Source organism: Microtus pennsylvanicus, chromosome 16 (assembly GCF_037038515.1).
Source record: "Microtus pennsylvanicus isolate mMicPen1 chromosome 16, mMicPen1.hap1, whole genome shotgun sequence".
Taxonomy (NCBI): Eukaryota; Metazoa; Chordata; class Mammalia; order Rodentia; family Cricetidae; genus Microtus; species Microtus pennsylvanicus.
Genome location: NC_134594.1, coordinates 2,191,433 through 2,218,213, shown reverse-complemented (window position 1 = coordinate 2,218,213; position 26,781 = coordinate 2,191,433). Strand labels below are relative to the sequence as shown.

The 26,781-nt window shown below is 34.8% G+C and overlaps 1 protein-coding gene across 2 annotated transcripts in view; it reads left to right on the top strand.

The window, feature by feature from the left end:
• Naaladl2 (N-acetylated alpha-linked acidic dipeptidase like 2) overlaps positions 1–24,662 on the top strand; it is a 1,054,557-nt gene extending 1,029,895 nt beyond the window's left edge. For both annotated transcript variants that reach the window (XM_075950779.1, XM_075950778.1), the window contains one exon: positions 20,818–24,662. In XM_075950779.1, coding sequence (XP_075806894.1) covers positions 20,818–21,016 — 199 coding nt within the window. In that variant the 3' untranslated portion in view covers positions 21,017–24,662. The remainder of the gene's footprint in view (positions 1–20,817) is intronic.
• The last annotated feature ends 2,119 nt before the right edge of the window (positions 24,663–26,781 follow it).

Genomic DNA, 26,781 nt, shown 5'->3' with positions numbered 1-26,781 from the left:
TCAAGTGGCCTCCTACAACATGATGACTTCATCAAAGTCTGTTCATGGCATAACCAAGTTCAAATTCATGTTCTAATGTCCTTTGCTGTTGGTTTACTGTAACATGAACGGGGGCCCTGCTTGTTGTTGTTTTTGTCCCGCCCGGTACCCCACAACTGTTTAGTCCCAAAGAAAATCACACATAGGTCTCCATAAATTATAAGCTGGTTGGCCCATTAGCTCTAGCCTCTCTCTGGCTAGCTCTCACATCTTAATTAACCCATTTTTCTGATCTATGTTAGCCATCTGGCTCAGTACCTTTTTTTAGTGAGGCAGATCACATCCTGCTGCTTCGGTGATCTGGGCAGGAGTGGGAGGAATCAACTTCCTCCTTCCCAGAATTCTCCTGTTCTTATCACATCATTTCTACTTCCTGTCTGGTTTTCCTGCCTATACTTCCTGCCTAAACAATCAGCATTTATTTAAAACATGATTGACAGAATACACACAATCCTCCCATACCAGTTTACCTATTGCACAATGCTGCCATTTTATTAATAAACACTTTTGATGAAGTGAACTTTTGGCTTTCAATAGCACTAAATCTTGGCATGGACTCTAGTTGATTAACAATTTCATAACATATACTCTAGTTCTTTTTAGTAAAAACTGTTTATTGTGTGTCTGTGTGTGTGTCTGTCTGCCTGTCTTCCTGTCTATCTATGTGTCTGCATATCTTTTTGTAGAAGAATGTTGTGCCAGGTTTGAGAAGCTATTCTAGTATTTTTGAAAACTTAGGCCGTGTACTGTTGCACATACACTCATTTTTTGTCAATATTGATTTAGTATGTATTGATTAACTACATGCAGGCATTGTACTAGCTTTGAGACCACAATAGTGATAATATTCCTAACAACAGACTTGAGGTATCATTTACAAGTAAAGCATCTTCTCCCATTTTTTTAACCTTCTATTTGCAAGAAACTTTACTAAGTTATTGTGTTTAGAATTCAGCACAAAAAAAATGAAATATTTTTTTTCCTTAGCAGTCAGTACTACACAATTTAATTTTGTTCTGGTAGTACCAGACTAAGGATTCTGTTTGCACTTTTATAACTGCAAATATGCCATTCTACTGTTCCCCTTGAACCATTTTCCTTCCACTTGCCTACTCCTAAAACCTCTTAGAAAATAGCTACTCTGAGACTTAATAATAATTACATACTATTTGGCCTATTGGCTCAGGATTCTTATTAACTAACTCTTGCCAGGTCTCCTTAGCCTTATTCCCCAGGGAAAGGTGAATATGCTATCCACCCATTCTGCAGCCCCACAACTCAGGACAATCAGATCCACAGCCCCACTATGGAGGACAATCAGACGCAATAGAAGGTCAAGTCAAAGCATGAACTTAGTTTATTACTGTATCAGCTTTTACAGGTTAAGTGACATTGTATATGTGGGGGTACCTGCAGACAATGAGAGACAACCAAGCCCTCCCTCTGGCTGCAGGAGCATCTAACCAGATTTTTCTGCCTCATCTTCATTCAGTAGCTTTGAGAGTATCCTTCTTACTCTAGCCAGACTTTTCTCTGTCCTACAGGCCTCGAGGTACAGGCCCTGAGATAGTTTAGGCCCAACAAACTCTTACATCTTAAATTAACCTATTTCTATTATTTTATACTTTACCATGAGGCTCATGGATTGTTACCTCTTGCTACTTGTGCGGCTACATGGTGTCAGCCTGACTCTGCCTTTTTCCTCCTTGCACTCAGTTTAGTTTTCTGGCCTACCTATATTCTTCCCTGCCAAACAAATTCTTTATTAACCAATGGTAATAAAATATGTTCATAGAGATAATTTAGAGAATCACATGGTTCCATTTCTTCTTGATACTTCCAAATTGTATTGAATATTCTTTGATGTGCTATGATGAAATCTATGAACTCCATCTTTCTTTATGGTGTTTTCTTCTGTCTGCAATGAACTAGAATTTGCCTCATGCTGCAGACATACAAAGCAGTTTTTATTCAGATTTCTACTGATAATTTTTGTTGATATGTCAGTCCCTCATTTAGTTCAGTATTATGCCCATTATTAAAAGGAGGTATCTGGGTCAGAAAAATTAAAAATTTCAACAGTGATATTAAGGATAATAAATGACATATTTCTATAATAATAATCCTTAACTTTATATCAAATCTATGATCTATTTGTAGGTAGCATATATATTTTTAAATAGTCATGTAAGAGAATTAACATATATTTAATATAATATACATATAACAGATATTTATACTTTGTACTGTGACATCAATACCTATGCCTTGGATGACTTTTTTTCTTAAATTATCTTCCAGTTGGCATTTTAACTATATTTCCTATCCATGAAGTGAAAATCCCTGCTTCTGCTTCACAACACTTATGTGTGTTTGCTACAGATCCCTACTGCAACTGAATGTATTGAATGTCTGCCATTATCAGACCTGTTCTGCACAGAGAAGAATTAGACACACATAGCTCAAAGCTATCTTGTGTACTTTGTCCTCTTGAAATAAAGAATGAATAGATAGGGATCAAAAGGCTATGTCATTACACGTTTTTAAAATTGTTTTAATTGAAAAAAGCAATTTTTTTCCTTTGAAGGTAGTCAAATGGATTTGGTACAGGCATGTAGCATGAAATTAGGAATTAGAAAGTCAATGAGAGGCCCGTAAGAAGAAATTAGATGTTATTAGCAATGGTTTAAAAATTTGATTATATTAGCATATTTAATCAACTACCATTGTATCTGTCTATATATCTACGACTACTCTGTGATGGAATGATTATACAGGTAATGTAAGAAAGAAAGAGGTTAAAATTTTTATTTTAAACCTAGGGATATCAAGAAAACAAAGGAGCAGCATGGAACAGAGAAAATTCTAGGAGAGTCAGGGCTACACAGATGAACCCCAATTAAAAAAAAAAAAAGCAAAGACCCTAGGAGAGAGCTCCACAGAGAGACAGAGAGAAACAGAGATCTATAAAGTAAATACCTCAAACTTACAATATTGAGGTCAAAATTCATACTGCAACTTTGGAAATTTAAGATAGATATTCTCTCTTTCTCTCTCTCTCTCTCTCTCTCTCTCTCTCTCTCTCTCTCTCTCACTTAGGTCTCTTTCCTTTTTTCTTTCATGATGTCTCTGTATTTGCACTTAGGGCCCTCAACTGATTATATGACACCCTAAATGGTTACCAAGAGAAATTTCCTTCATTTAAGTCAACTGATTATAGATATAGTTTATCTATATCATGCCTTCATAGCAACAAAAAAAATGAATGTTTGATCACATGACTAGATTAACTAACTTAACACATAAAATTAACCACTATAGAGATCATTTTCAGGAAAGGGAAAAATAATTTTTAATTAGTTGAAAATAAAATCAACAAAATTAGTGCTGGTTTGGATCACTGGGTGAAAATATGGGCTAAATGAACAGTGACCAGAACTCTTGAAAAACAGTATATTTTAATAGGCATACTGTAGACAGCAAGAATCTGTTTAATAGGCATACTGTAGACAGCAAGAATCTGTTTGTAAAAGGGGAGATCTCATTTGAGCTCATATTTTCAGGTTGACTGGGGAAGACCTCTATTGTTAAGGATCGTAAATAGTGTTGGGAAGAAATTTTGTTTCCACTTGTTGGATTGATTTGGGCTAATTCCAATTTGGACAAAAAATTACCATGCCATCCAGAGATAGTTAAATGCAAATGGTAATTGGTTCCTTGTTCTATCATGTGAAATTGGAGGAAGTATGGCCAAAGACTTTTGGAAGGAATAGCCTTCAGATATTCTGGATAAACAGAATCCTTTGTTATCGCTAATCATAGCAGGCCCCATTTTCTGAACAAAGCTTACAGATGTTTCACCAGGGAGTCTGAAAGAAATGGTAATTTGGTGTAATTTTATACAGAATTATTCAAAATTATTCAAAATAAAATGTAATCTAGTTCAATATATTTCCTGTATGATTCCTTGTTTCCCAGTCCCCTCTCCTTTTCTATAACTATGCTATTAAATAAAAAAGATTGACAAAAAGAATAAGTGTTTTTTTGTTTTTGTTTCTTTTTTATTTATTTTTATAAAAGAAAACAATCATTTTTTTCATTATTCATACCAATCCAAGTTCCTACTCCTTCCCTTCTTCCCATTCCCTCCACATACCCTCCCACCCCAACCCCATCCAATCCTCATTGTTCTGCGAAATAGTCCACAGCCATCCCTACTATATCTAGGCTGAACAAGGTATCCGTCTAAAGAGAATAGGTTCTCAAAAAGTCAGTACATGCAATAGGGGAAAATCCTGGTGCCTTTGCCAGTGACCCCTCAGTCTGCCCCAGCTGTGCAACAGTAGACCACAATCAGAGAGACTAGTTTGTTTGTTCCTATGCTTGTTCCCAGTTCTGCTGGTTTGTGAGCTCCCATTAGCTCACACTGACTTTTCAGTGGGTGTCCCTGTCATGCTTTTGACTGTTTTGTTCTTGTTCTCATTTCTTTCACTCTTTAACTGGACTTTAGGAGCTCAGTCCGGTGCTCCAATGTGGGTCTCTGACTGTTTTCATCAGTCTGACTACAGGGCAAGGTCAGTTCATACACACTCTTTTCTATTGCTTAGGGTCTTAGCTCGGGTCATCCTTGTGGATGCCTGGGAATTTCTCTAGAGCCAGGTTTCTTGCTAATCCTATAATGGTTCCCTCAATTAAGATATCTCTTTTCTTGCTCTCATCTTTGTTCTTCCTCCTTCTCAACTATCCCATTCCTTCAAGTTCTTCTCACCTTTCCCTTTTCCTTCTACCATCCCTTCTTCCCCAAACTCCATGCTCCCAGTTTTGTCAGGCGATCTTGTCTATTTTGACTTTCCAGGTGGATCTGTATATATTTTTCTTAGGGTTCACCTTATTACTTAGCTTCTTTAGGATCATGAACTATAAGCTCAATGTCCTTTGTTTATAGCTAGTATCCACTTATGAATGAGTACATACCATATTCATCCTTTTGGGTTTGGGTTACCTTACTCAGGATAGTGTTTTCTAATTCCATCCATTTGCATAGAAAATTCAAGATGTCATTGTATTTTAAAGCTGAGTACTACTCTAATGTGTAAATGTGCCACATTTTCTTTATCCATTCTTTGGTTTGTGTTTTCTTAGAGCTAAATTTATAATGTCTGCCTTTCTTTCTAAATGAAAATTTCAGATAAATAGAAAATAATTTCGGACTTTGAACATTATAAATTAAAAGCAGACACAATGTGTTTCTGGAATCACATCTAGGGAATATAGAAAACTGCTGTTTCATTTCTTTTTATAAAATGTTGGCCTATTTTGTACATGCAATTCTATATATCACATCTTAATGACTCTGATTAGAGTCTCCAAGCTTAAATCAGTGTAAATTATATATAAGTTAGATTAGTTGTGACTAAATTTTATTTATCTCAGCTCATTAAAGCATACCTTTGTCCAAAGGTTGGCTTTTCAGGACTCATAAATTGTATAAACCCTATCCTGAAAATATTAAATAATTTCAAAACTAAAGAACTTTCAAGGTTTAAATTGCACACCCATTACAGTATCAAGCTGAAATTTTAAGGCATCATATACTGTCCAGCAGGATGTAAATTTCTCCCTTGTCTAGTGTTTCCACAAATGTAAACAACTCTTCTTAAATTACATGGTAGGCTTCTCAGACATCATGAAACTGTCAGAGCATCAGATGGTACCAATATTGTGATCACATGCTCTTAGGATAATAGTGCTGCCTCATAGCCAGAAAATGTGTTTTGGCAATTTTATTCAACAATGTTATTGTAATTGTTTAGTTATTAGATATGATCATTATTATTTTTTTACTCTGACTAGAATTATGCTTAGAAAAACAAACAATACTATCTTGGTCTTAGGTATCTCCAAGGGGTGATAAATGTCTTGCCCTGGGCAAAGTTGGGATATTACAATATTAAGCTATTTTTACAAATGTCTACATAAATTAACTTTCTCTGAATAAGCAAATGAAAAGTTTCACAGAAATTATTGGACTTATGCTATAAAATATTGTTATAAAATATAGTGTCATCAAAATTTTATGGATATATATATGTGTGTGCGTGTGTATGGCATAAACTAAATCTATCCATTTATTATGGCTGTCATAACAAATACCATAAATCCAGCTGCTTTAAAACTAGAGAGATGTATTTTCTCATAGTCCGGGAGGGAGAAAGTTTGCCATCAGGTGCCAGTAAGTTGATATCTCTAGAGGCTTTAAAGGAGAATCCATGCCTGTCAATGCCAGCACACTTTGGTGTTTCTCTGCCACACTTGTCTCTACCCACCCCTCCCATTTGTGTCTGGGAGCAATGGTTCCTTGCAAATATGAGGACTTTAGTTTCTATTGCTCCTCTCCTAATTGATGTCATTGTTCCGAGTCTGCTGAATTTTGTGAGCATTGCTTGCATTTCTAGTTACTTGTTTTAGTTTAACTGCTTAGAGTAAGCAAGGATGCTACAATTCATAAATGAACTTATCCCTATATCAATTAATCCTTGCTGATACAGGAGAGTGAAATTTTAAGCTTTCTTCTACTGAAAGAATATTCTTCACTGGGTAATAACCTACAGAAATGTTTGTCAAAGGACTTTTGAGACCTTAGTGTAGGAGACTTGCATGCTCAGAACCGGAGTTTTTCTAAATATACACATATTTTGAGAGCATAAATGAGGAACCTGGGAATAAGTACCATCTGATTACAACTGAGTAAGAAGTCGTGTTTTAATACTCAGGTTTTTTGTAGATGAAGGAAGTTGATATTGTGAGGCCAATCACATAACCATTTCCCTTCCATATAGCATATGTGACTTAATGAGTCCAAACTATGTCTTTTCAAAGATAGTAAATTTTTTTACTTATGTATTCTTCATGATCCAAACACACTTGAGCTTGAAGGTCAGAAACCAAGTGCTAATTCCTGCCTGTGGATGATAAGTGAGGGATGTAGCAGTACATTTAGTGCTGCTGCAGTTAAAGATCTCTAAACATTACTAACACACACTTCTATTTCAGGGAATAAAAGCATGGCCACTTGTCTTTGCCCTCTCTTAAGTTAGGAGACTTTTACATTCATTTACTTATTGTGCCTTTTAAATTATGAAGCATGTTTCCTTCCAAAGTCAGCATCCCATTGATTTAGTTTATACTTCGATTTTGTTTAAGATATGTTCTTCAAAATATCTTCTAAACTATTTAATATAGCTAGAATATCACCCTCAAAATTCATAGTGAAATATCTTTTCACCTATGATTGTGCTTGGATATGGCAACTTGTTGACCAGAAAGTATCAACATAATCAGGACACTGTCATTCAGAATATACTTGCTTAGCTTGGAATGGGTGTATTTTATTGGTTTTCATTACTATTTGACGTTGTACTTTACTGTATAACAGTCAGCTTTTAGTTATCTATTGGATTTAGAAAAGGAAACATGAAATTTAGAATTTTCCTCATTTTTCCTATTCAAGTATGTCCTAAATATAACAAAATTCTGTTTCTTAAATATTGCACATATAACTTGACCATTGTCATATGTTTAACGAGACTGTAAAATCATCCTGCAGACTCCCTCTCACTGTTCTAAGGCTATGGACTTATTCTTCTTCAGGAGGATTTGATTTTTGCATACTCCACAGTTCACTGAATGGTATAAATTTGAGGATATTGGATTAATGTGTCTGACAGAATATTCACTGAGTGTAGAACAAATGTCAAGGTGATGTGTACCAGCATGCCTATTTCAAAGAACCCATTAACATCTTTCCTCTCAACTTGGATCTACAGTTCCAAAGGATCTGATTAAGAGGCATATGCATTATTATTATTTTTGGAAAAATTAGACATGAGGATTCTAGAAAAAAAGACTTCAGACATGTAGAACTGGCTTAATTAAAAGTCAATAACAATAAAACCTTAAGGTGGTGACACATAAATCTTGCAAAATAATTTTTCCCAAATCCCTACAATATAGTTATTAAGTAAAATACACATACATTAAAATTATTTTTTACTTTAACTTATTTAAGAACAGATTGGATCATTTCTTAAAAAAACAGAGTCTAGTATGATTAGTAAATGAAAAATGTAACAGGTACTCAATTAATTCAGATTTTATTAGCAGAGTAAACAAAGGACTTAGTATACAAAATTTAAAAGAGATTACTCAGATAGTTACACCTGAATTATGAAAACAAAATAATTACAAATTTCCCCCTCATTTTGATAATTTGCATAATATGGCTAATTATTGAGAAATCCATGCCTGGTTATGAAGAAGATGGACTGAACAGTCTTGGTGAAACAGATTGCTGGAGTCTAGTAAATACTGACCTCTTTTCCTCTGGGTAACCAAACAGTGCCTGATTCAAGTTGCACATGGAATTTTAGTTCTTGACCTTATACCCTAGAACTCAAGGTGAGGTTTCATTAAGTTGATAAGGGTAAACACCGTTTGTAAGTCCAATATAAACTTAATCAGTAGATGTTTAGATTTTTGAAAGAGCAATTTAATCTAAACATTTGCCAAAGATAATTTTCTCTCAAATGAAGGACCTTTCTCTGGGTATCATTTGGGGAAATCAGAGCTCTAGATCTACTAAGTTGTGCAGCTAAAATGGGTGCTTTATTATCTGAGGCTTTCTAGTTTCTATTTCCCCACTGTGACACAAAAATGGACACTTACGGAGCAACCTAAAATCAACTTTCTTCTTTGCCTTTTCTACTATCCTCCTCCCTTCTCCAGTAATCTTCCCATTTGTCTCTCCAAATATAACTCAGTGATACCCCATGCATGAATCACTCTTTATGAGTCTTTCAAAGCATTTAGGGTCATTTTGTTGGGAATCATTTTTTCCTGCATGTTTCCTGTGCTACTTTTTGTTGTTGTTGTTTTTCAAGACAGGGTTTCTCTGTGTAGCTTTGGTGCCTGCCCAGGGACTAGCTCTTGTAGACATGGCTAGCCTCGAACTCACAAAATCTGCCTACTGCTGCCTCCTGAGTACTAGGGAGTATGTGTAAAGTATAAAGGTATGTTCCACCACTGCCCAGCATGCTACTATTTTTAACTGTTGATTAAATCATGTACTTTTATATAATTAACCTTTTCTCTAGGAAAAACTGGCTTGAGAACAAAACAAGATCTTTTGTGAAATGTAAAACCCACTGTAGGGCCTGGGGAGTATATAAATGTCATGATATAGTTAAGGTACAGAGCATAAAAACAGCTGTAGACATGTAAGGCATCAAGAATTCACTGTGTCTAGATCATTTCACCAGACTACTATACCCTTTTATGTGTGTGCTGTGCATGTGTATGTGTGTGTGTGTGTGTGTGTGTGTGTGTGTGTGTGTGTGTGAATACACACGTGTATGGGCACATGTGCTCATGAAGGCCCAAGACTGATGTCCAGAATCTTTCTTAATGGTTATTCACTATATAAAATTAAGTATGGTCTCAGTAAAACCCAGAATGTGCAGATATTGCTAATCTAGCAAGGTAGCATTTTCTGGAAATGCCCTGTTCCAGATATTTGAAGCTAGAATCACATTCAGGGTATCATGCCCACTAAGGATTTACATGAGTCTTCGGGATCTGATCTCAGACCTTCTAGCTTGTGTGGTAAGTGTTTAACACTAGGCCATCTTCTTAATTCAATAAGCAATTTGAAGTGTCTCAGGATGTGCCTATACACATTAAAGTTAATAGCCTCTTCTAGAATATTTTAGAGTACTACTAACATTGAACCTAAGGCAGAAAAGTACTGTGTATTAGATGGGTAATATAAAGGATAATTCCCTAAAGAACTTTATTGAAATATAATGCAGAAGATCTATGGGTTGCTGTTTTAAGATGACTGTCAATGTCTAGATTTAGAACTTTCTGGTATAAAGGAACTCCTCTGAAATACAGCGGCAAGCATGTTTTGTCTTTCCCCACAAAATTTGAAAAAAATGTTCAGATACTTGTACGTGCATTACAAGATAGGCATGATGGCTAGTTTTATATCAACTTGACACAAGCTAGATACATTTTAGAAGAGAGACCATAATTGAAAAAAAAAATAGTCTCTATCAGATTTGCCCATGGGCAACCCTTTGGTTGATTGATGATTAATGAGGGAAACTTCAACTCACTATAAACAGTACTGATCCCAGGCTTGCAGCCCTAGGTGCTGAAAGAAAGCAGGCTGAGCAAGCTGGGGAGAATAAACCATTAGTGCTGCTGTTCCATGGCTTCTGTATCAGTTTTTTCTTAAAGATTTGTCTTGGTTACTTTTCTGTTGCTGTGATAAAACACTGTGACCAAAGCAACTTTTATTGGAAAGCATCTGATTATGTTAATGGTTTAAATATGCTAGAATTCATGCCAGTAGAGAAAAGCTACGGCAGCAGGAAAAATTTGTTTGTGGCAGGTGGTGGCAATGGTGGTGGGATTTAGGTGAACATTAGGAATAGTGAGAGTTTTTTGAAGCTGTAAAATAGCCATCAGTGGTACACCTCATTCAAAACATCCTTCTGACATATCTTTGTTTGCAGGCAAAGTATTTAAATATGTGAGTTTGTATGAGTTTTATCCATTCTCATTCTAACCAATACATGCTTTCTGCCCTGATATCCCTATATGATCTATAACAAACCTTGGGAAGAAATAAATCCACCTCCACCATCAATTTCTTTTGGTCATGGTGTTTTAAGTTTTAACTCAGTCTAAAATAACAGTCACATGAGCTAGGCTCAAATACTCTCAGGCTGGAGATACACATGAATGGAATCACTGTCTACAGGTTATGTTTTTCTTTATTCTCTCCTTGCAGGCTCTACCTGAACTGCCTTCTCAGGGTGCTACCATACTGTGTAGCTACCTTGAAATCTAGTCAAGATTTTACTGATCTATTCAGCAGCAATAAACCTCACATATTTATCAACATCAGTGACTTATTCTTAAACAGAGGAATTAATTAAAAAGATTCTTCCCACAATAAAAACTGGAAAACAGAATTACATTGGAGGGATTTATATTTCTGTATGATAATATGCTAGACAGTTTAAAAATAGAATGATTAAACAGGAGGATAACTAATTTAGATGGGATTCATGTAATGTCAGTAGTAAACATTATCAGCATTATCATTTTTGTTATATCACCAAAATGTTGGTAATCTGAGTACTAAGAAAAACTAGAAAAACCGAATAAAGCAAAAAAAAAGAGATATTCAAATTCAGATAGGAATTTAATGGAGAACTAATTTCATCATTGCATTATAAGTATATAGAAGAATACCTTAAGGTTTTCCAATAACTAACCTTAATATTTACAGTAATCCTACAGGAATTGTCAAATGGTAGAGACTCATTATAACCTACTGGACATCTGTGCAGATTTACTGAGATTCAAAGAAGCAATAGTCTCATATAGCATGCATTCATCTTATGTGAAGCAAATGTTAAACTCCATGGTCAAATTGTAATTGAATTGTACCTAAAAACTGGATAGAATTTGTTAAAGATGTTTATTATACAATTGCAATGGAGTACTTGTTTCAGAGAAGAGCCTAAGAGTAAAGCTATTGGTATGGAAATCTCCCAAGATGAAAGTCTTAAGAAGGAAATTATGCTACTGTAGAAAGGGAAGATGTACATGATGACCACACCTTGTCCTGTCACATAGCAGCTTTGAGTTCTTGAAACAGAACTGAAGAAATAGGAAAAAAATTAAATCATTTACTAAAGACATAGAAGTCCCAAAAGAAACCTTCATGGATTTCTTACAAAGATTAACATCAGAAATAAATAGACTAATACCAAATTCAGAAACTAGGCAATAATAATTGAACCTCTGGCTTTTGAAAATGCTAATTCTCAATGCAAAAGGATAATTAGGTCATTAATGGCAAGGTCAGCACCTTTGGATGAATAGATATAAGATACAATTGATATTGAATGTCATGATCATAGTGATACTTGGATAGGAGAGGTGATTTCCAGAGACTTGAAGAAAAATCAAAGTGTAAAGTGTTTCAGTTGAGGCAACCAAGTTTAAAGGCATTGTAAACAGGAAATTCCTAGGAACAGTGTTTTTTTTTTTCTTGAGTATAATCCATTTAGAATGGCCCTCTCTTCAGGACGATGCAGAAGATGTGGCAAAGGCAGGCATTTGACCAATAACTGTAGGTCAGCAAGGGATATTTAAGGTTCCTTTGACATCGGGAAACTCCATGTGAGGCCTCTTGCAGGCTTCTATGCCAAATCTGGTTCAGTTTTTCCTACCATCAGAGAGGAAATTCTGAATGCCTACCTATTGTTAAAAAAAAAAAACATACTGCTCTGGATAATAAAACAATTATAGTAGAGAGAACAAAAATTCAAAAGAAACAATGAAGCTAGTATTTTGGTGAAGTTCTATAAGTGAACAAAGACCAAATTTTAAAATAATAATAATAATAAAATGATGTTGTCATTGAAGGCCTGATAGACACAGGTGAGGATGTAACAAAAATTTCATTAGAAACTTGGCATCATAATTGGCCTCTCCAGGATGTTCAGTTTTCAGGGATCAGAACTTTATCTAAGGAAAAGCAGAGTGCAATGTGGCTTGAACGTGTTGGACCAGAGAGGAATATTAAAACTGTATGTGGTTAACATAGCAGTGAATTTATGGGGACATGATTTGTTACAGAATGAAAAACTTATATTAACATTCCCCCAATGTTAGAAACAAACCATTTAATGTACATTTCCAGAAAAAATATTACAAGGTTCTATAAAAGAACAGTCACTGATCTTTCAGGTTGTACAAGAAAAGTGTATACAGCTGTTGATCTTCTGAAGGCACCAATGATCCTACCTTTAAAATGGTTGACAGGTAAACCTGTATGGTTGGACAATGACCTTTAATAACAATTGTTTACTAAGTGATTCAATCATTGGGCTTTCTACAGTCTGGCATTTCTTTGCCTCAGAGAAAACACAAAAATATATATTTAATATATATTATTAATATATAACGTATATAATATATACAATAATATATTTAATATATCATTGATTAATTATTTATTGATGATATCTTATTAATATATTATTGTATATAATATATGTCAGACTTTCTGTGAATTTTCTATTTTAACATGGCTTATTTTTCTTTACTCCTAATCTATGACTGTCTATACTGTCTCTTTAAAGACTACCATTTTAAAATGCCATTTACTTCTTTTAATAACTGTTTATATTATTTTTCTTCTTTTTCCCAAGCTTTTGTACATTTGTCCAACACTGTGACACATTTTGAGGTCTTTTATGTCTGAAATTGTCCTCGTGTGTATCTTTAGGAGTGCTTCGTAAAATGCTAAGTGCTTCTTAAAAACTTAAGCTGCACCATTAGTAGAGTATATACAGTACTTTCTGCTTGCTTCACATAGTCCAACATGGCGGAGCTGCTTGAGCCTCTGAGAGCCATGCACACTGTACCATTTCCAGGCACACAGCCACTCCATGTCGATATCAAGCATATTTTGCATTTAATCACAATAGAAACAGGATACTTTTAATCTATCTCCTGGGCTATAACTTAGCAAGATAATCTATTCTTGTACACTTTGATGATTTTCTTAGGTGAGACTGTATAAGACAAACTACCATGCTATGGATGGATTGGCAACAGGTACTTCTTTTCCCAATTCTAGATATGTTTAGCAGTCCCAGATCAGGTTACCAGCACAGCAGGTTTCTAATGGTGATCCATTTATTTTGTACAAGTGACTGCCTTCTTTCCAAAATCCTGGCACAATAGAGAAAAGCTGCAGTGGTCTTTCTTTCTATTGTACAAATCCTCCTCCCACCATGGGGCTCCACTCATGCAAATTCATTTTAAAATAAAACACTCCCTCTTGCTAACACATCAGAGAGATTAGGATTTTGGATAAAATCTAAGCACTCAGTCCATCATGGTATTATCTTTGCTTTCTTGTTTAAAGTAAAACCCTACTTGGCATCATATGAACAGACTTTTAGGAATCAACAGAAGTAATAGAGCTTTGTAAAATAGACTTCAAAATAAGGGTCTTGATTTTCTAACGATCTAAGTTAAATTGGTCATTTAAAACATTACTAATAAATCTCATCATATTCTGTTGCTTTATTAAGAAAAAATAGGAAATGGATTTCTATGTCAACTAAACCCTGCCAAGTCTCACAGGGAAAACAATCCCTAAAAATCTTCCCAAACAACCTCTTGAAAATCATCCCCAAGATTTAGTGTCTTAAAACAATAGTCATTTGTTTCACTTATAATTCACTAGTGCAGCTATCCAGGCAAGACTCAGGTGTGCAGTGCTTGCAAAACCACACTGGGCTATGAATGTCTTGGTTTATGAATGTACCCAGTATTCCTGCTGCCCAGCTGTCTGAAGCTCACTTCTTATAGAACTCAGATGATCATATCTTCTGTGACCCAGTGTTTGTCTCTTAAGTGACCTAATCTAATACTGAGTACATGACAGTTTGGGAGAAAAACAACCTGCTGGAAATGATGAAATATGGGCATGTTATATGTGCATATTTCATTTGAAAAAGCAAACACTAAAGTTAGACTAGATTTGTGAGTTCAAATGGTCAAATGGATCTTACATCTTATGTTATAAGTCAGAAATAAATTTTTAAAGGGGGTTACATGCATGGAAGAAATTAATTATAACATTTTGTTTTGCTAAATTTTATAATTGTTTCGCTTTGGTCTTGCTACTGGGGATTGACCCCAGAGCCAGCGATACGCTCAGCACCTACAGGGTCACTAATCTGGACCCCAGTGCAGAATGTATATGTTTCTTTACACACATTTCTTTGATTGTCTAATGAATGATCTCTGGCTGGACAGTATTAATAATTGATTTGATTATTATGCTGATATAGCTAGAAGTTTCTTTTCCACATGCCAGTTTCCAATTAACCACTCAGAGGCTAATTATTAATTACAAACTTTTTGAACTTTGAGCTCAATCTTATTATTAACTAGCTCTTACCACTTAAATTAACCCATTTGTATTATTTTATATCTTACCTTGAGGCTCATGGCTTGTTACCTGACATCTTGCTTCTCTGGTGGTAGCCAACATCTCTCAGACTCCCCCTTCTTTTTTTTCACTTTATCTTTGCTTGAATTTCCCCCCTGGCTCAATTCTGTTTGGCTATTGGTCAAATCAGCTTCTTTATTAAGCAGTGGTAATATAACATATTCATAGCATACAGAAGGACATACTACATCACCATTGGAACTTTAGATAATAGCAACTTCAATATATCTTAAAAGCTATTTTTGTAGTATAGCTACATATTTTGTGAATTCTTGTAGACATAGTATCCATATACAATCATCATTTTGAATGCCAATATACATACAGTGACCTGGTCTTGATGATGGAGAACAGTTAGTGTATTCAATGAAAGAATTAGAAACCACTGCACACAGTTGAAATACACATCCTTTCTGGCTGTAGCATGCACAGCCAGTCAGTTCTCAAAACATATTGTTTAGTTTGATTTAATTTAGAAGTTTGCCAGCACATAGTACAATGAATGTTAAGTCAGGTTTATAGTGGGTGTCATCCCATGCTCGTAAATATAAACTTAAAAAAGAGTCATTATTTTTTTGTCTTTCCTTCACTAATTTCCTAACTCACACAAGTGGAAATGGATCATGAAGATTTTAGATGTATTTTGTTTCAAAATTCATTTTTCCCGATGTTTTCATTTCCATAAGTTGAATGGGATATATTTATCTGTTGAAATATTCATCTCCTCCACTGACACTGCCAGGAGTTATTAATTATGTTTTAGATTTGGTACAACTCTCTTCTGGTGACCATGACATGCCATTGAAGAGGACCCATTAACATGAGTGATGCATCTTGTAATTTCATTCGTGCCATCAATAATGCATTACATGTTTCTTTTAGAAGTCTTTGTGTGTGTGTGTGTGTGTGTGTGTGTGTGTGTGTGTGTGTGTGTGTGTGTGTAGGGAGCATTTCAGCAGAATTATATAAATTGCATTTATTTTACTTGATTTTAATTTTGTTTTTATTTATTTATTGTGTCTTTCACATCATGCTTCCTGATCTCACCCTTCCCCCAGAATAAAACAAAATAACATTTAATAGAAAAAAGAAAAAAAATTAGAAAGGGAAAATCTCACCATGGAAGCTGTAGTGTGACACAGTGAGTCATGCAATAAATGCCTTTAACCATATAGTTTTACATGCAGGCATGCATTGCAAAGAATCATTAGTCTGGTTCAAGGCTCCTGACCTCTGCTAAAACTTCAACTCTGAATCTTCACTGGGTCTCTACTTGAACATCCTGCATCTCTGGGTCCACAAGAATTATTGTACCCCTCCCCAGTCCAGCAGATAACTAATGGAGTAGATACTGGGGTGGGATAACACATAACTCTGTTTCTGGACCTGAGTATTTGCAGGGCTCATTTATAAGATCTACATTTTTAGAGATGAGGGAAGATAGGCTTGGGTGTAGAATTAATGGTATCTCAATAACTGCACAAATGATTCCAGTTAAATAATACTTTCTTTATATGTGATGTCTGTAATGCCATGCTGAGATTCATGTTGTATTTATGCAAATGGGAAGGAGATTGAATTAAAATAGTATTCACAACTATTGTTTTTGCAGGGAAACATTTTTAAATTGGACTAGAGCAAGCATGTCTGTGGTCAGTGTCCATTAAAGAATATAAATCTTTGTGATTATAATCCAGATTCCTCCATGGAAGTATCTGCACAAACATTTTCCATTTTCTTCTACTTTTATTGTCCTCATCATCTATGTGTGACTTTTTAAATAGGCTATTAGTTGATTTTCAGTCTTACTTAATCTGAAGTGTATTGGTTTATGATGGGAAGGAAGGACATTTGAGGCTTCTGACAGGCTTTTCAAACCTTTAAACTACAAAGGAAAATGATAATATGCTAACTTTTCAGAAAACAATGCAGATACATAAATTTGTTATGCAAGCAGGAATCTAAGTAGTGTCTATACACAAAAACTGGAAACTATTAGCTACTTTTGAAAGTCACTAAGAGAAGTAATCTTTAGAATGAAAATATAAGATTGTTTATTCCCAGTTTGTTCTTCAACTTAGATAATAAACAAAGTGAAGATATATTCTATTATTATAGTAGAGATAAACTTCAGCTTACATTAGTACCTACCCAAGTTGAAGGTTTTCCTTCAAATTAAGATGAAGGAGTCCTTGTCACTTATATTCAGCTGGAATCTCAGTTTCTGGAGTTTTGTTCTTATTTGTATCCAGTTTAAGTAGAAAAGGATGTGAGTATTTATCTTATGTAATAGCTTGCTACAAGTTTTCTACTTGAATCACATAATGTATGGAAAATGTGGAATTTCATAAACCAAAACAGTGATATCTGTTCACATGGCATGTTTAGAGTCACTAAGAAGGCAGGTGTGCATTCTCACTAGTTAGAAAAGGCGATCTTCGGACTCCATTGCATTGGCTTTGGAAAAATTCATGTACTGTTTTCTAATGTTAAGAACTGATGAAAGTACTTGTATTTATGGTGATTTAGGAATGAACATTCTTTGTAGAGTGTATGTTTATTGTTTTATATTATGTTGTATTACAGCATGTTTCTTAAGATAAATCACACGATCTGTAAGAACGGAAAATATTTGTTAATAGCTTCTGGAAAATGTCTTCTGCACTTTTAGATTCTGGAAATTTGAATGAAATCATTCATGATTAAAGTGGAAGCTAAAAGGAGAGAATTGACAGTGGTAAATATTATGCAATATGATTTTTTTATTCTACTAAATCTAGATTTGTTTTTGAAAAGTAGCACAAGTTTCATACAAAGGAGTATTGATCATTATGTTTGAAGCAAATCCATTTAACTTTGTCTTTTAAATGAATGGATTATTAAACAGTTTTTCTTATAAAACATAAATGTGCATGTTTTGTCGGCTGCATTATTGGTTTCATTATGATTTGTGAGTATACCGAAGAAAAGATCTCACTCCGTCTTTAATTGTCCTTCAAAAATAACTATGCTATGGTGGAACTGTCAAATTTTTTATAGACTCTATCATGCAAGAGATAATACATGAGACTGTCCTAGGAAACTTCATTTCTGTGCTAAATATTTATTAATTTGTCTTGATTTCTGCCTTATTTGTGTTCCTCCCCCACAAGTGTCAGTTTTAACTAACAAAATTATTCATTAAGGTGTCTCAATTAAGCTGCTTCACTAATTCTTGTGTTTTTGTTTTAATTTTACAAACTTTTAAATCACTCGGTATTGGGCTTGACTGACAGCCCAGTGGAAGCCCAGTGACCTAAGATTAATCCGTAGAACACAGAAAGTGGAAGAACAGCATTGATTCCCACAAGTTGTCATCTCATCTACTGTTTGTATTGCGGCATAAGCAATTGCCTCCCACAATGTGCCCAAAATTATACACACACACACACACACACACACACACACACACACACACACACGGCAGTATAATTATTTGCTATGTGTATAGTATATTAGTCAATCAGCACATATTTAAAACCTCAAACATTTATTTTTTTTCTTTTTTTATTTATTTATTAAAGATTTCTGTCTCATCCCTGCCACCGCCTCCCATTTCCCTTCCCCTCCCCCAATAAAGTCCCCCTCCCTCATCAGCCCAAAGAGCAATAAGGGTTCCCTGCCCTGTGGGAAGTCCAAGGACCGCCCACCTCCATCCAGGTCTAGTAAGGTGAACATTCAAACTGCCTAGGCTCCCCCAAAGGCAGTACGTGCAGTAGGATCAAAAACCCATTGCCATTGTTCTTGAGTTCTCAGTAGTCCTCATTGTCCACTACATTCGGCGAGTCGGTTTTATCCCAGGCTTTTTCAGACCCAGGCCAGCTGGCCTCAGTGAGTTCCCGATAGAACATCCCCATTGTCTCAGTGTGTGGGTGCACCCCTCGCGGTCCTGAGTTCCTTGCTCGTGCTCTCTCTCCTTCTGCTCCTGATTTGGACCTTGAGATTTCTGTCCGGTGCTCCAGTGTGGGTCTCTGTCTCCTTTCATCACCTGATGAAGGTTAATATTCAGGAGGATGCTCAAACATTTATTAACCTATAATGGTAGACATGTTCACAATCTTAATGGCCCCCATAGGGGTTACACAATTGTTAGCTGTGGTTTTGTCAGAGTAGCTATGGCCTTGCTGTAGGCAATATGTTATTACAGGAGTGGGTTGTGAGATCTCATATGTTCAATTTACTCAGCATGGTGCACAGTTGCTTTTGCTGCTCCCCATCAAGATGTAGAACTCTCAGCTCCCTTGCACCATTTCGGCCAGCACGCCAACATGAAGATGATCAGCTAAATCTCTGAATCTGCAAGCCAGCCCCAATTAAATACAATAATTGCATAGCCATGATGTCTCTTGACAGCAATAGAAACCCTAACTAAGACAGAACTTGTTACCAAGGACTGGGGTACTTTTGTGATATACCTGATCATGTTTTTGTTCATATGAATTTTAACTTGTGGTATTTTGTGTTAGGAAAGCATTGGAATGCTTTAAATATTGCTTAATGAGCCATACCAATAGGAATATTGAAGAGTGTTGCTGACAGTGATTTGAGTTTGTGGCCTGGCTTGAACGCTTTCAGAGGAAAAGAATTTTTGTATGTGGCCTACAGATAATTCTTGTGATATTGTGATGAAGAATGTGGCTGCTTTTGCCCTTGTTTGAAAGGTCTGTTTGAGGATAAAGTGAAGAGCTTTGTTTTAATTCCCTTGACAAAGGAAATTTCAAAACAGCCTAGTATAGATTCTTCCATGTGGTTATTTCTCTAATGAAGATTTATAATGAAATGAACCAAGATGAGCAAGTAAAAATACAAAATGCGAAATTTGAGGAGAAAAGGAGCACCAGGAAATGGAATGGAGCTAAGTCCAGTGTTCAAGGTGATAAACAGATAAAGAAATGGAATAACAGAATTGCTGACCTCCGGGAAAGATCCCATCAAACTAAGCTTCCTACTTGTGAAAATGAATTCAATAAAGGCTTATGTCCAGGCCTGGTGGTACATGTCTTTAGTACCAGCACTTAGGAGACAGAAACAGGCAAATTGCTAAGTTTAAGATCAGGTGATTTTACATTGTGGCATGTAAACTTAAAAAAACTAACCATTATCAGATGGAAATTACAGATATCTAGTCCAAGATGCCAATGGTACATGGGGCAGCTACTGCAGCAAAAGATTGTCTAGCCCAATGTGTTGCTAGGCTAAGATCCAGAAAGTCTCTGCTGTGAGTTAAGGCTTTACAAATTCTCCTTTTTGTTGTATAATGAACCGACTCATTTTTTCCATAGCCAATAATGCGCTAAGATACAATGTGGTATCATTTAATACCTCTGCCTCATGTATTTTCTGGTAATTAGCTCTAGAAGCTTTGCAAAGATCTCACTTAAAATTTTGGAAAACCCCTTTATGATATGAGATAGCATTGTCTGCTTCAATCAGGAAGCATACACTGCCTGATGACTTTTGATTCTACAAATGAACTTTATCTCTGTGCATTCAATCATTATAGATCGAAAAATAGCAATGCTGCATTTTAAAAAAATTCTTTGTTATTTTGTAGACATTATTCCTGACAAGGTTTTGATATGGAAATATAATTGTGCATAAAACATTTACGTATTCCATCTTTCTTTTAGAAACATCCTGTACCATCTTGATGGGAAGACAAGCCAGTTTTCCATCATCAAAGAGGCTTGGGAGCAGTGCAGTTCGCTGGCCTCAAATGAGACCATTCAAGAGGCCCTGTCCAATGTGCTGAATAGCATCCATTCAGCTCAAGTTTTCCTCAAAGCAGGATTGAATGTGTTTGAAAGTGTCTTGGTTGAAAAGAACTGAGAAAATACACAGCATTTTAAAAGTTTGTTTACAAGTATAAAAACAAAATCTCTAAATTGACCAGGTATTGTGTGTGTGTGTGTGTGTGTGTGTGTGTGTGTGTGATCAAAAACTTTACCCTAATTTTAAAGCTATTATATGGCATATTTTTAAATGTACATAAGAAAGAACATTTTGCACATTTTAAATATTTTTATATTCCCATTTTAGTATATAACAACAATTATTGAAATAATACCCAAGATTTATCTATTACAGAGAAATATGCTGTATTTTTGTAAATAAACAGCTTGTGAGGGGGTTAAGATATTCTTGGCATTACCATTGCTGTGGACAGAATATGGAGGAATGCCAGAATTCTCTCTAATAAAATCTCCAGTGACTGAGTTTCTATGTTAGACATGGAGACCTGAAAAGTTTTCAGATAAATGTTCAAGTAACTGTTCAATATGAAGAAGTAATGCATTTTGAATGAGGGATTGATGTTCAGAACCACTTTAAATGTTTCTATTTTATAAAATGAAGTTCCTTTTCTTGACACAACTAGATGTAGTAATGCACTGGTTATGAAGTTGAATTTTGTAAGTACTAATGAAAAAAGAGCCATAAACATTCCATGGGGGAAACTCTCAAGAAACTGGAGAGAGCAATTTAAATGCAAATTCTTCCTAAAGCTACACGTTTTGAAAATCTTAAATTGCCTCGATTGATGCTATGTGAACTTCAGCAGTGATGTACATTGACAAGGGACAGCACATTCCTTCCTTTCCCTTCTGTGGTTTCTGATGGAATGATGGAAGCAGGGAATAGGCTACAGGAGGGCATTTCACATGGCTGTCCCTCCTTACATCTTTCCCACAATCCCTTGCTATAAAGTGATTTTAACAGAATACTGTATAACAATATTGGAAAAATCTCACAGTTTTTCTTTGAAAATCCAAAATATCATCAAATACATGTGTTATTTTTGCCAGTAGTAAATTACTGCCCCCCAAAAGCCCTACTATGAAAGAGATGTCTGTTTTTGTCAACAAATATTCTAAATACAAGAAGAAAATTTATCATTTCCTCCCTTACTTTCCTTCATGGTGGCTAAGATAAAAACAGCAAATAGGCATGCCACTATGGTATCAAAAATTTAAGTGCTTTAGAGCCTTTGTCTCTTATTAGAGTTTGCTGTTCTTAAATCTGAAAAAGCATTGCAGAGTTCAAATACTCTATTAAGTGTGACTACCATAAAGTTGACTGGGATTTGTTTTATTGAATTTTGAATGTGAAGTGACATAAATTTGAAAAATTTCAAACTATATTGTAGAAAGTTGCTGGTCATCACCATGTTCACTCAGAAACACACTGTGTTTTCTTTCTAAATAAACTCTAGAAATTTATTAGACATGGCCTTGCTAGAATAGTGGTGTTAGGATTAATCTATTTAACACAAGTCTTTCTGCTAACCACCAATAGTTTTCATTCTATAATACCATTCCATTACCCTTCAAATATGTACACTAACAGTGCCTTTAGCATAGAGAGGTTTTAAAGAATCGTGAAGTGCAGCTTACTGTGAGGTGACTTTTTCTTAAAGGCATTTATAATCTCATCTTCAAACTGGATCAGGATTTTAAGAGCAAAGGATTAAACTAAGGCATATTTAGGACCTGCTGTTGTAGTATTTCTGATCATATTATATTTTTGGATATACAGTTACAAAGCTTGCAATAAACAAAATGGTGACACTGAGCTTTTCAGCCAAAATCCACTCTACAAAGCCAAAGAAACACATGGTTGCTCTGCTTTCTTATTTCTAGGAGTCAGTCAAAAGTTAAAGCACAAGCTACCTATAGACAGCCTAAGCCCAGGGAAATCTTTAATGACTACACAAAACACCTAACAGTATTCGTTCTTCCTCCTTTGATAGGTTAAGGCAATAAGCCCAGAAGTAGCTTTTCTCAGTAGAAAACAAATTTTATTTCCTCAGGTGTAATTAATATGTACCATGTCAGTCACAAAAGGCCACACAGGTGTCTGCCTCATGCCATATGTCATTGCTATAGTACTGCAAACTCAAAAGATTAATATGTAATTATTATTATGAATGATTATGCTGCATTAACGTTGATAGTGGTCTTTTGTTCTAATTAAAGTGCAGACTTGGCATCTGTATAGAACTTCACTGAAGAAGTTGAGCCAGAGTCTCTATTTTAATGAACTACAAATATTTTTCAATCAAAATGTACAATTTTAATTACCTATGCTCTTCAATAATTATAATTTTATAGTTCCTTCAAGGAATTGTATTTAATATGGGGCCATGCAAGGGTTAATGCCTGAGTTTCACCTTTGAGATTTCTTAGCCATTTAAAAATGTATTTTCTGTACCTATAGTATAATTTTATGAAAATTAATAATAATGATATTATTTGGTTTTATATGCTATGAATGGACCTTACTCTGAAATTTAGAACAAAACATGACTAATTTATAAAGATTATTTTCTTTCTTTGTATAGAGAAAGACAAATATATAAACAAACAAAATATTTCACTATACCATTGCAGCTTGTCCACAAAAAGGAAAATATCCAGATGGTTAAGTGTGGCTCATATAATTATATTCCAAGGATGTTATAAATAATTCCATTTAGTGGCTAAGCCAGACTCTATTAGGTGATTGAGTGTGTACAATGCTAACAGAAGGGTTTAGTGGCAAATATATCCCACACATTTTAACTTGGTATTTGAAAAAGAATTATGTCTAGATTAGAAAAGCTTCCGAGGGCATTCTAACATTCTAATTTGTTTTTATAGACACCCAGAAAATTGCATGGCATTTTGATAATATTTTTTATGTGGGCTTCCAATGTCCATATATACAAGTGTTTAGTATTTTTTAGCTTTTTTAGTTCTGTTTCTAATGAAACAACCTTTAAATGGACAAGTTTTTTTATAAATTTTATATATTTTTGAAGTGCTATAGTATCAAAAAATACAATCATAGAATTGCAAATGAAAATAAGCAGATAAAAATGTATAGTTTCATGGGACAAAATGCAAAGGCTAATTTTACCAAATAAATGTAACTTAATTTAAAACAATCACCTCTCTGAGTATGCCATTAATAAATTTTATTGAACTGTATTATTGTTAGCTTTTGTTCAAGATAATCTTATTATCATCTGTGATTGTTAAACTTCATTGCATAGAGATTGCTAAAGTCTCCTTGATTTTTAATGATATTAGTTTATGGGTGTATTTTAATGACATTAGTTTATAGCTGTATATCTATATTTTCCAATTACTACATATGGTCGAATATCTACTTTCTCTGTGTGAATGTCCATACAAAACTGAATGTTTTTTGCATGTTCTGAAGTGTGATCTCAGTTCAGTATATAACCATTTTGTGTTACTTCAAATGATTCAATATGCAGATTTTGATGTGATTAGAGTGATAAGAATGCATTGACTTTCCAAATCCATTAAGAATGAGTAAGCATTTTATATTCCACTGGCTTAAATATTTGCTCATAATGAAAAACTTAGTACTATCAAATAAAAATCTCTTTAAAATAGCATGTTCTGATTCATAAATACAATGGATATAAATATATAAAGTATCATTTTTAAAGCTTCAATTTAAATATATAAATTGCAAGTGAAAATGAATCTGTGTGCTTTTGTTACAAATACGCAGTATTTTAAATATATTATTGATGAGATATCTTTTCATAATGATTTCCGCATCAAAACTGGTATTCCATTGCCCCTTATTTAGGAAAGCCTGCTTATAGTTTTATCATTCTTTGCTACAACTTTCTGTTTTCATATCACACCATTTCAGGTTTCCAGTGTGTGATGTATTCTAACCTTGCTTAACCACAGCTTTACCCATTTAAACAGAGATTCATTTTGTTTCCATAAAAACAACCACTTTGTGAAATGCTGATAGTTATTCATCACCTAGAAAATGATATCTTTTTGCATCCTCTAGAAAGTTTCATCCATTTATTAATTTATTCAGTAAACATGAACTAAGGGCCTGTTCTAGCCCAAGTGTTTAAAAAGTATCCCACACAGTGTGCCTTCTAGCTCTTCAGTCCAAAAATCATGTAACAATTTAGTTTCACATTAATAAGAGTTTTAATGTTAGTCATGGTAGAGTAGATTACTGAAAACTGAACAGAACAGATGTGGATGGAAGGTCACATGTTGGCCTCACTGACCTTCCATGTGGATCTTTAGAAAAAATTGTTCTTTACCCAGTGTTCTGCTGTGTGGTGGTTGTTGTTCTCTATGATCTTACCAATGTGTAACTCTATGCTTACATAGGATGTTATTAATTGTGCCTTTTAATCTTTAGAGACTAATACAATAGATGCTATTTGTAGAAGGAGCTGCGGGCTGTATTCCTGCCGCCCAGCTCCTGGCTGCCTGGCTAGCTTATGACCCGAAATAACAACACACAAACTGTATTCTTTTAAACACTGCCTGGCCCATTATATCTAGCCCCCTTTTGGCTAACTCTCACATCTGGACTAACCCATTTCTAATAATATGTGTAGCACCACAAGGCAGTAGCTTACCGGGAAGATTCTAGCTTACGTCCATCTTGGGCTGGAGCTTCATCGCGTCTTCCCCAGAGAGGAGAGTCATGGCATCGGGCTCACTTCCCTTCTTCCCAGCATTCTGTTCTGTTTACTCTACTGACCTATGTTCTAACCTAACAGGCCAAGCAATTTCTTTATTAATTATCCAATGAAATCAACAAATTGATATGTGACACTTCCACATCATTTCCCCCTTTTCTGTTTAAACAAAACAAGAAGGCTTTAATTTTAACATAGCAAAATTACATATAACAAATCAGTTATCAAGTAAGAATTACAGTTACAATATTTATATCTATTTTATCTTTTACCATAACAAAGGAAAACTATAACTATAACTAACCATTCTTCAACTCCATCAAAGACTACAGAAGGATATAATATTACCTAAGTAAACAAGAAGTAAGAAACTTCCAAAACTCTAGAAGTGACAGAGACATCTCGCTGCCTGGACAGTCACCCAAAGTTCTTTTGTACTGCTGAGGCATCCATCTGTGGCCTTCAGGCCCATAGTTTCCAGCAGACATTTCCATGAAATAGGAAATTTTGAAGGCAGTTCAGCCATTATCTCCTGTGTCCTGCAGAATGTTTTGCAGACTCTTTCATGAATCAGGAAACCCGAAAGATCATCTCATCTTTAGGCAAGTTTAGCAGTCCTCTCTTTGCAAGTTCTTTGTGTCCAGTTTATACATCAGTCCAGGCAAGAGCAGTTTCTTGCCCAAATGGCTATCAAACTCCATGATGAGACTTTTCAATGCCCATCTTCCTTTTGAAGTATTTAGCTCCTTTATAGTCAAAAATTTTAAAGAAAAAATAATGTATATAATTTAGATTTTTTGTGAATTTTTTATTTTTATGTGGCTTATTTTTTATTTTGTTTCTTTAAAGACTTTACCCTTTTTTAAAAAGACATTAACTTTATTTTTTTAATTTTTTTTTCTCCCTCAAGTTTATGTATATTTGTCCAACATTGCGATTCATTTAGTGGTCTGTTTGAATCTGGTTTTTTTTATTTTTATGCTATATTTAATATAAGGAAGCAAATTATAACAGCATATAACATTTTTTTAAAAACAGAGATAGGCCAGACTCCGCCTCCAGAGAGCAGCATTGAAGGCATGTATTACCACACCTTTGGAACAAGTGACTTTTTTTTTTT